Source organism: Mustela putorius, unplaced genomic scaffold, assembly GCF_011764305.1.
Source record: "Mustela putorius furo isolate JIRA1106 unplaced genomic scaffold, ASM1176430v1.1 tig00000196_pilon_pilon_pilon, whole genome shotgun sequence".
In the NCBI taxonomy this organism is placed as follows: domain Eukaryota; kingdom Metazoa; phylum Chordata; class Mammalia; order Carnivora; family Mustelidae; genus Mustela; species Mustela putorius.
In genome coordinates, this window is record NW_025421310.1 from 5,753,289 (window position 1) to 5,764,340 (window position 11,052).

An 11,052-nucleotide genomic window follows, 5' to 3' on the forward strand; every position below is an offset into this window, starting at 1 on the left:
ACCCTTAAACTCTGGTTTCTCTCAGAACTCATCTTAAATAACATTTCCTGTCGCATCTTACACTCCCCACATCTTGTGTGTCTGTAGCATTTGCCTTTGCAAACAGTCAGCTTATGTTTAATTTGCAAATGTTGTATGTCTATCTTAATCTATTGGAAGGTCCATGTCAGGCCATACAACGGTCCAAAGAAAGGTTTTTATTTATTTACTTACTTATTCACTCATTTATTTATTTATTTGACACAGAGAGAGAGAGATCACAAGTAGGCAGAGAGGCAGGCAGAGAGAGAGGGGGAAGCAGGCTCCCCACTGAGCAGAGAGCCCCATGCAGGGCTCGATCCCAAGACACTGAGAGCATGACCTAAGCTGAAGGCAGAGGCTTAACCCACTGAACCTCCCAGGCACCCACCGAGGAAAGGTTTTGCTGATGGAGGGTGTGCTATGCTTACCCTGTGGTGAGCCTTGACTTAAATATTCTCCCGTTGGGGATCAACATCTTAGAAGAATACAATGGTGGAGGGGCTGTCTGAGAGGGGCGACGGGTGACAGCAACACATTGCCTTCCTTAACTAAAAAACCACCCAGAGGAGCCAACTTCTGGCTGGGACCCTATGACCTCAGTCTTCAGAGGAGCCTCTAGGTATTGGTGCTGTCAGCCATTCCTGTTCTTAACAGCCAGCCCATCCCCCACCATCCCTGGGTGTACGGTCTGCAGGTGTGTTGAGAGTGCTGGTTAGAGTCCGACTAGGAAAATAGAAACTCTTCCATTTATTTAAAAGAGAGAATGAAGTAAATGCAATATGTGGTCTGAATCGAATCCTGGCACAGGGAGAGACCGTTAGTGGGGGAAAATGGATACCATCCAAATGAAGTCTGCAGTTTAGTTAATTACTGTATCAACGTGAATTGCCTGGTTTTGACAGATGCAGCGCAGTTACGTAAAATATTGATGTTGGGGAGAGGGGAGGAGGGGCATAGGGGAACTCTCTGGGTGTCTGCTACTTCTCCTCAAATCTAACATTATTTCACGGGAAGAGATTTGTTTTAAAATGTCGTCGAACAAATACATGTTTTCCAAAAAAGAAAGAAAGAAAGAAAATCAGTGGCTGCTGGGAGGGCAAAGGGGACACAAGGACTCTTTTGGTTGTGATGGAAATCGTCACTACGATGGTGGTTTCACAACTCATCAGACTGCACATAGTTGTGGCTGCGGTGTGCTGTATGTAAATTAGGCCTAAATAAAGCTGGTGAAAAATCACTAATGAAGACTACACAAAAATTGGGGCCAGGGGCGGATTTCATGCATGGGAGGCATCACCCAAGTGAAGAAGGACTGAGAAGCAGAACAGGGGACCAGGCCCACATCACCAGTGAGCAAGCTGGAGGTCCAGAGAAAGCAGGCAACTAACCCTACAGGGCTAGCTGTCCCCTGGCCCCCTACAAAGCTGGGACGGTGTCTGGGGTGACCTGGAGTCACCAGGGAGATCGGCAATCTTGGCCTTGGGTGTGTTGGGGGTCAACCCCTTCCATCAGCACAGTTTAGGGTAGGGTGGGTGGGTACCTGATGGATGGAGACCAAGGAACGATGCTGTGAAGCCTGGGGACACACAGCCACTGGGGACGAGAAAGAAGAGGAACAAATACCGAGGCGGAAAGGAAGTGGGAGTGTGAGAGAAAGACCGAAAGGCACAGAGATCCCAGGACGAATACACATACAGAACAAGATCAGGAAGTTGCAGAGTCGGAAGAATTTTCAGGAGCAACCATTTTCGGCTTCCTGTTTCAAAACACGTGTTCTTGGAAGCCTTCAGGAACAGGTGAGTAATTTCAGTTCGCTCTTTTGCTAAAATGGAAGCTTCCAGACTCTGGCTTAGCAAAGGGAGAGTATCCCCAGACTCCTTGACCTGGGTGACCTCTGGGCTTTACTCCTTCGCTCCATGGTCTGCAAGGCAATGGAGATAAGACTTAACTCATCACCATCAAGGTGAGAGCTGGGTTTAGCCCCCATTTTGACTCTGGGGAACCCCAACTTCCTTTAATTTCTGGCTACATAGTCTTGACATACTTTTCATTTCTTTAAGGCATTTGAGAAGATTATTAAGATGTTGTATTAAGCAGCTTTAGGTTTTTAGAAATATTGTATTTTAAGGTGGAGTGTAACTCCATAGACTTAGTCTGCCATTTTGACAGAAAATCTAGGATATTTATTGTTTACTTATCAAGAACTCCAGGAAGAAGTGGTCCTGGGGTTCGTTTAGCAACACAGGGACCTCCTATGGGTCCTAGACCTTGTGCCCTTCCACCCCAGTTGTTTCTGCTGTTGCCTTCAAGCTTGTTGCCTCATGGCTGCAATGTGGATGCTGCAGCTCGATCTATCACACCATCATGCTACAGTCACCAGTGAAGGAGAGGAGTAAAGGGGCAAAGGTCTCATGAGACCCTCCATTATTAAGGGGGACATAGGATTCCCAGATACAGTGGTATATTCTGCTTTCAGCATCATTGGCCAGACATGGTCATGAACCCCACTCCAGATAAATTACTGCAAACGGGATTGCTAGATTGCCTTAACCCCAACTTTATTCCCTTCCCCCGCCCAGCCCCAAGCTTAGAACAGCCACTCCAGCAGCTCTAGGTTCCTGTTAGTAAGGGAACTAGGGAGCCGTGACTGCTGTTGTGTCACCATCAGTGTTTGCGACAGCCACACCCCGGAAAAGCAGCTCTCCCCTGCCACCAAAGCCTGGGACACAAGAATGTGTGGCGGGGTCCCTGTCCTGCTGGGCTCCGTGGTGCATACACCTGTTCCCCACCCCGGTTCTCCTCTTCATTTCAGCACGTCACTACATGCCCCATATGGCCCCAGGCCTGAGGCCTGTCTCCTGACCGTCCACCCCTTTAGGATTTTACATGTGCTCAGGGACACCCTGCCTGTCCCTGGCTCCAACAGCACTGGGGGGAGATGGGAAGAGAGCACACGCTAGCAGGATGTTTTTTAAAGTTCTCAACACCTGAGAATTTCACAAATACCATCCTATTAAGACTTGGAGGAGGGCTTCAGGTTTCCCGTTTTGGTATGAGGAAATGCTGGCGTAAAATGGCTTACCCGTCTTGCCCAAGGTCAGATGGGTGTTCTATGTTATAAGTCAGTTTGTGCTCTGGCTTATCCCAGATGTTGACAACCAGGTTACAACCTCAGGGGTGCATCTGGGGCTGAGCTCAGCCTCATCTGAGCATCTTTTGGAAGCCAAGTTCCTCAGTCCATCTCATTCGTTCAAAGAGGGGGAAGGATAGGAGAGAAGTCTCCCCTTTGTGGGAGGCTCCTGCTGATGTCAAAACCCCACGATGTGCCCCAGCTGACATCCTGTCCTTTATTAGCTGTGGGCTCTGTCCTCTCCCCCGCCAGCTCTGGACAGTGCAGGCTATAAGGGGCTGGGCATGTCTCCCCATTTGACCACCTTCCTGGCCCTTGGTGAGTCCTGGAACAGAGGCAAAGGGTTTGAGGGACAGAGGGGGTGGGCGGGAGACTTGGGGAGGGGGCCCACTTCCCCTCTGGGTCCTGACTCCAGTCCAGAAGAGTCCGGGATGCTGGGAGAGCCACAAGGATCAGCACTGTGAGCTCTTGCTCCAGACCTAGGTCAGACCGTGCAAGTTCAGTCCTAGAAACGGGCTCCTGGGTATGGGAATGAATTCAGACTCCAGAGGGGCTGGGGGAGAGAAGCACTTGTTTGGAAGAGAGGACGGCGGGGGACTTGTTTTGGGATTATTACAGAGCAAGAAGGACTGGGACACCCCCCTGAGGATAGGCGGGCATCCGTCTCACCAGACCCTCTCTTCCAGCGCTCTGCCTGAGCCAAGCACTCCACGCACAGCACGGTGAGTCCCCTCCCCATCCCCTCCGCACCCCACAGCTAGCTCTGGAGGGAGTGGTGCTGACTCTGGGAGGGCCTGGGAGGAACCCTTGAAATGAACCCTGAATTGCAAATAATCCCAAGTGCATGACCCTCCCAGGTTTCCCCAAATTGTCCACCTGCGCCCCCAGCAGCCCCCTGGACAAATTCGAACCCCGCAGGAACAGGCTGAGCCCAAGGCTCTTCCCCACAAGTTCAGACCCTCCCCAGCATCCCCTGAGCAGAGAACATGACAGCCACCAAGGGCAGCGTCCCAGACACCACCCTCGATCCCAGCTTCTTCACCCTCGACACATAGCACATCACCTAGTGACGTAATTTTAAATGATAATTTTTTAAATTTCATTTATATTTTAGAAGTTTGTTTTTTTCATGTATATATCTTTTTAATTTTCGGGCAAAATAATAGATTTTTGGAGCCCTTTCATCATTTCCGTTCAGATCAGATGAGACCCATGCACCGCTCTTCGGTCCGGGTCACTCCTTTGCTCACACTGGGCTGGTCACTCCCCTCCAGATACCTCAGCCCTCCTTCCTCACACAGCAATTCCCCCTCAACTCCGGACCTTCTCCCACGCTGACTTCCCTGCTCAGCGTGGGTGATTCAGCCCAGACCCTCCCCTCTCAGCCCAGATCCCTCTTCCCCACGCCCACCAACCTCCCAGAGGAGCCCCGAGCCTTAGTTAGGCTCTGCTGTGAGCCCGAGGCAAATGGGGGTTTCCAAGATCCTTCAAAACAAGGAAATAGAGATAAGGCTAAGATGCAGGAGAAAGTCCAGAGTGAACCCAGAGATGGGCGCCCCTGGGAAGACTGCACTGTAGACAGGAATCCTCCTCGACTGAGGTCTGTGGGACCAGCTGCTGGCGCTCCACGACACGCACCCCCCCCCCACTGGACCGTCCCTGGGGCTTTGCAGACGGCCCCCTCTGCCTCCCCTCACCGGGGCTAGCTGGGCCAGAGTCTTTCCTACAACTCCTCACCCTCACCCACTGTTTTGTCCCAGCCCCCCTGTGCCCCCAGAAGGTGGTCATAGGCTGGGAGGGAGTCACCCTCTGCAGCAGACATGTCTGGGCCCCTGGCCTGCTCTGTCATCTCCCCATGTCATCCTGAGAAAAGCTCAGGATGTGATTGAGTCTCGGAGTCCTAAGTCAAGGGGGAGAAACACTGCAGTGAGGAGAACCACACCCACCTAGAACGGTGGTGGGGTCTCTTGGGGGAGGAGGATGGAAGCATTCTAAATGACGGGAGGTAACCTACCACTGCACATTTGCCTGAAACTGAATGGAGTATCTAATACAGGTGAATGTGTGGTGTGGTGACTTCCTAAGAATGGACCCTGAGAGCCTGCTCTGCTTCCCTCTTAGGGGTCCTGCCCAGACCCTCCATCTGGGCAGAACCGGGCCCTGTGATCCCCCGGGGGCAGCCTGTGAACATCGTGTGCCAAGGACCCGCTGAGTTTGCCATATTCCGCCTGCAGAAGAAGGGAACAAGCTCATATAAAGATGAGAACAACCCAGGGCAGGAGACGCAGGCCAGGTTCACCATCGCCGAGGTGGATGAAGACACTGCCGGGCTCTATCACTGCCTCTATCATACCTATGCCGGCTGGTCTGAACCCAGTGAGGACCTGAAGCTGGAGGTGACAGGTGAGGACACCTCTGCTGGGTTCCCAGGTGTCTCTGGGACGGGGTGATGGCCACATGCAGTCCTCCGACAGATGCTCAGGGTTCCAGCAGATGCTCAGGTACAAAGGGGCCAGGCTGAGTGGGGCATACCCTGAGGGCCCCCATGGAGCATTGGTCCTTCTGCCCTGGTCACAGAGACACCCCCCCACACACACAACTACTCCTCAGCTGGTGAGTAACAGACCTCAGCCTGGGGACGTTGCTGAAGGGCTCTGTGCTGGGGATCAGGCTCCAGGCCCAGCTGCCTGCCTTCGGTTTGGATTAGGGACTGGTAAGACCACAGTGAGGGGCTACCACGGCGGGGTGAGGGGGTGGGCACAAGGACATTGTCTGGTGCTATGAAAACAAAGCTAGCTGCCACTGAATGTGGGAGGCACTGCTCTGACCTTGCCCCCCCCCATTCCTTTAATGTGCAAAGGAATGCAGTTTTGTACCCAAAGGCACAAGGCTGTGAAGGGATGGAAGCAGCCCAAGGTAGGGAGGGGCAGGACTCAGGTTGTTCCCCCACTGTGGGCAGGGTCCTGCTCTTGGCAGCTCTGCAAGGGACAGAGGGACAGTGAGACTGACAGCTCGCGTTCCAAACTCAGACACTCGGGAGAGAATGGGGGTCCTGATGGTTATGTCCCAAAGGTGGCCTTAGGTCACCTAGAGGAAGAGGCTCCTGTGGGAGAATCCTGACCCCGCTTGGTGGGGGGTGCACAGGAATGCCTCCTCCCCCGTCCCTTGCTGTGAAGACTGAAGTTCAGAGGAGAAGCCCCTCCGCCTTCCTCCCAGGGGTCAGGGTGGAGAGTCTAACCCTGCTCCAAGCTCTGCGCCAGCAGGTGAATCACCAAAACCGTGGGTGCCCCGGTTTTGTCATGGGCAACAGGGGCGATAAGTGTCCTGACCCCAGGGCGAGGTTTCAGGAAAGCTGGAGTGGTTTACGCAGTCACTGCACTCAGGGTCCTGCCTGCTGAGTGCCAGAGCCTGAAGAAGTGCTGGTCTTGCCAACACTGACCCTTTCTTCTCACCTTTTCTTCCTACGCTCGAGACACCCGCCTGCCGAGCGATGGAGGCTCGCGGGGAATGAGGACAGAGGGTCCTTGTGCATCCAAACGTCAAAGGGAAAATTAGTCAGAATGAGGAATAGAAATGCTCATATATATTTGTATGTATTTAAATAGGATGTATTTATATGTAAACATTAACTTATAAAATTTCAGATCTATGATTTAAATATATTAGAATGTGTGCTTACATTATATATTAAATACACAGTAATAGAATTAACATAGTAAATATATCTATATGTGATTGTAGTGTACAGTATTATATATTACATAATGTGACACATTATATTATGTGTCACGTATTGCTATAATTTACATATATAAATACATACCTTATAATAGTGAATATATATAACGGAGACACAATTGAGATACACAGCTTATGCATTACAAGTAATTTTATGCATCATTAAAATTATGTATGTAAATTAAATTATACCTACATAAGACAAAACACAGAACTTAAAAATGTATATTTATATTTATTATATGTTACAGTGGGTGGGGTCCTGCATCATGGAGCAAAGACAAGGTGTTGAGGGAGGGAAGTTGGGGAGGTGAAGTTTTCTGCCTTTCTTAAAGGACACTGGGTACTCAGCCTCCCCAGGGTGGCGGGAGGGAGGTGCACCCTTCGGAAGAGGCACCATGGGGGCTCGACCCTGCAAGCGGTGGAGCCCAGCAGGACTTGGTTTGACCACCTGTGAAATGGGCGGGCAGGGCATGCGCGGAGCCCCGGGGCTGAGCTGGTGCTGGAATGACGGGGAGTCTGGGCTTCTGCGCTCACAGAAGGGGAGGTTCACCTCCCTCAGGGGCTGCTGAGAAAGACCGAAGGCATCTGCGATGGGGATTTTTGCCCGTGGGCTGGGAATCAGGAAGCAGGTGAGCAAGGGGAGAGTGGAGGACGGTGCTGGCCCACAGAGCCTCCTGTAGAAAGGGCTGGCTGTGGAACTGCCTCATCCCACTCCAGGCCATTAGCCGGGTGTGGCCACTGAGCCCAGGAGAGGTGGCCCATGCGGCTGACAATCTGACTTTGAAATGTATTTGACTTGCATTTCAGTGGAAATCGTCCAGTGAGGTTAGCGTACTGGACATCAGGCTAGAGCATCTCCATTCTCTGGGAAAGTTCTGTGGGTCTGTTAGAGAAGCCCCCCTTTGTGGGGCGGGGGGTGGTGGGGTGGAGTCAGGAAGACTCAGCCTTCTCTGTCCAGCTCAGGCTGCTAACGGTGCTCTCAATTCCTCCCTCCTAGGAGACTCACAGATACAGGAGGAAGACAGTAACAGTCCAAGTGAGTGAGGGGCACAGAGGACCGGGTTGTGCTTCTTGGAGGAGGGGGGAAGACTGGGCTATAGGGCTGGTCCCATTCTAGCTCTGCTAGTGCCCTGTGGACAGCTGACTTTGGCTCTCAGGACCCTGGTTTTGGAGTAACCCTTTCCCATGTCACAGGACTGTTATGCGTTCCAGAGATCTACCTAGGTGTGTGCATGACCAGCACCCAGCATATACACAGTATGCAGTAGGTGGCCAATTAATGCATACCCCTGACAGTTTGCTTCCATTGTCCCTGTTCCCTTAGGTCTGTCGACAGAGCATGTTTTTATCCTCACTGGGGTCTCCGTGGCCTTGTTCCTTTGTGTCCTCCTCCTGGCCCTCATCTTCCTCTATTGTTGGCACCAGAAAAAACACAGTAGGTCTCAGGGAGGGGCAGGTGCTGGGAAGGAGGCTTCTCTTCTTAATCCTCACCCCTGACTGTCCTCAGGGACCCCCGGCTGTGAAGGTGAGGAGCAGAGGCCCCAGGAGAGGTGAGGTCCCTGAGACTAACCCCGGGCCCCTCCCAGTCCTCTGTATTCAGAGGGTGGGGCCCCCGTGCTCACTGTTCTTTCCTTTCAGGGTCAGCCCGGCCGTTGACATGCTAGAGAGGACACCAGGTAAAAGGAGGGACCGGCCAGGGAGAGGGGAACGTTTGAGGACATTCTAGTATGTTCCCAATGGAGTGCAAGGTCAAAACCTGGGGCTGTGAGTTTTCAGGCAAATTTGCCTCCCAAGACCCACCCCAGAGACCTGACCCTTTGTCCTGTCCCCTCCAGATCTGGCCACAGTCGACAGACTTCCTGAAAAGGACGGGGAAATGCGTGCCCCCGTAAGTCCTTGAGCCCATCACCCATTGCTCCTGACCAACGCGGCCTCACGAAATGATCTCCGTTTCTTTGCTTGTTAGTTTGGAAGCAGATCAGTGGGGTGGTTCTGGCTCAGGGACTTTTGGGAGGTGGCTGTGAAGATGTGGACCACTTCTAGGATGCCACCCGCCCCCCATGACGTGGCAGGACCCTCAGTCCCTCCCGGGCTTCTTCATGGCAGCTGGCGTCCCCCAGAGGGTGGCTGCAGAGAGGGAGGGCCAGAAGCCACATTATCTCCCGACCATGCCCTCATTCTGCCATAGTCTACTGGTCACCCGGGCCAGCCCTGATGCTAGGTGGCCGGGAACCACACAGTGGTGATTCCAGAAGGTGGGATTACAGGGCCACCTGGAGGTCGGCTGCTAGCCTCCCCTTCCCACAGTTCTCTACCTTGTCTTCAGCCTGACCCACCTGGGTCTCTCTCTCTCAGACCCCGACAGCAGGAGACCCCCTGGACGTGACCTATGCTCAGCTGGACCAGCGCATCCTCGCACAGAGGACAGCCCAAGCCGCACCCCCACGGTCCATGGAGCCCACGGCTGACTTCAGCACATATGCAGCCCTCGCAGGACACTGACTCTAGGCCCAGCTGGCTTCTGCCCCTTGACACACAGGAAGCCATTCCCGCAGAAGCGTGGATTGGCCATTTGGAGGGCCTCCAAATGGGATCATCCCTTCCTGGAAAGCCACACAGTCAGATTTCCTGGAAGCAAGTCAGGAGGCCCCCAGTCAACATCTAGGAGACTCGGGAGCTGTGTGGTCCCCCCCGAAAATCAGCTAGATCATCGAGAGAGCATGTAGCACTTACTTCCAAAGACCCAGCTACAGACTCCTGGCTGTCTCCAGAGACCCAGGTATAGTCACTTGACTGTTTCCAGAGACCCACTATGGTCCTGCAGTCACACAGATGGATTCCAGATGTGTCCTATGCATCCCTAACTGCCCCCAGAAGTTCTGTTTAAATTGTCCACTCTGCTGACTCTAAAGACTTTCCAGAATTCTGAAGCTGACCTTGAACCTATACTTAGGAAGCAGATGGCCGAGACCCTGTTTTCTGGACTATGCTTCTCTTTGTTCATCAATAAAAGTTCTCACAGGCCCTCCCTGCAGCAGCCCTGCGCAGGGAGGTTGGTCCTGGTCTCTGCTCAAAGCTCAGAGCAGGAAAAAAAGACAAAGGATGCATCAGTGTTCTCTGAACTGAGAGTCCCAGGGAGGCGTGAGGCCGCTGCTGAGGGGACGCGTGCCTGAGCAAACATGCAGATGATACAGCCCTACACTCCACACATGCACGCACACACACGCATCCACAAATATGTCCATGCACACACAGATGCACGCACCTGCACACGTGCACACACGCTAATGGACATACATATGGACCTTACGAGGGAGCTGGTGAGGCTGTGACTGCGCAGAGAGGACCCCTGAGGCTTTCAGCCCGCGCCACAGAACATGGCAGCTTCCTGTTTCCTGTCCCCGCTCCAGGCCCGTCCACACTGAACGCCTTCTTCAAACACAACAGCACTATCCAACTCTAAGACCTTGTCCTTCATGTGGCCTTCACTCCCTCACCCAGCTAACGCCCTTCAAGTTTGGGTTTGGACGTCATTCTTCCTAACAGGGTTGCAGCACCTCCTCCATGTAAAGTGAGTGTATCGGCCTCCCACGGCTGCTGCAACAGATCACTATACTCTCAGTGGCTTTGGACAACACAATTTATTATCTTACATTCTGCGTGTCTGAAGTCTGAAATTGGTTTCTCTGGGCCTAAAATCAAGGTGTCCACACAGCCACGTTCCTTCTGGAGGCTCAAGGGGAGAATCCATTTGGTGACCTTTTCCAGCTTCCAGAGTCTCCTGCCTCCCTTGGTCCGCGGCCCCTTCCTCCATCCTCCGGGAGCTCTGTGGCATCTTCAATTCCTGCTCTGGTTAGGACTCCTGCTTTTGTGATGCCTCCTTCCCCTTCCTCTGATCCCCTTGCCTCCCTCTCATAAAGACCCTCGTGCTCACATTGGGACCACCAGACAATCCGGGAGCGTCTCCGCTCTCCAAATCCTAAAGTCGCTGACACCAGTAAGAAACCCATTTGCCACGTGAGGTAATGTGTCAGGCAGCATGCAAATGGGCTCGTCTCCCACTAGTCCGCAAAATGCTGGATGTCTGACGGTTTAATTTCCGTGCCCCCAGAGTGACTCTGTGGAACAGAATCTGCTGTACCCTTTGTACTGGCCATGTT

General features: G+C 52.8%; 1 protein-coding gene across 2 annotated transcripts; it reads left to right on the forward strand.

The window, feature by feature from the left end:
- The first annotated feature begins 1,841 nt into the window (after nucleotides 1–1,841).
- On the forward strand, nucleotides 1,842–9,992 carry LAIR1 (leukocyte associated immunoglobulin like receptor 1). Of its 2 annotated transcripts, none has more exons than XR_001177409.2 (9): nucleotides 1,842–3,469; nucleotides 3,838–3,873; nucleotides 5,273–5,554; nucleotides 7,890–7,928; nucleotides 8,217–8,327; nucleotides 8,400–8,442; nucleotides 8,531–8,568; nucleotides 8,728–8,853; nucleotides 9,248–9,384. XR_001177409.2 is itself a non-coding variant. In XM_004779809.3 (9 exons), exons 1-9 carry the CDS (start codon nucleotides 3,436–3,438, stop codon nucleotides 9,392–9,394), a joined length of 783 nt encoding a protein of 260 aa, XP_004779866.1. In that variant the 5' UTR covers nucleotides 1,853–3,435; the 3' UTR covers nucleotides 9,395–9,992. The 2 variants fall into 2 exon arrangements, 1 of the variants encoding a protein (XP_004779866.1); XM_004779809.3 differs by having other exon boundaries at nucleotides 1,853–3,469; nucleotides 8,728–8,780; nucleotides 9,248–9,992.
- The last annotated feature ends 1,060 nt before the right edge of the window (nucleotides 9,993–11,052 follow it).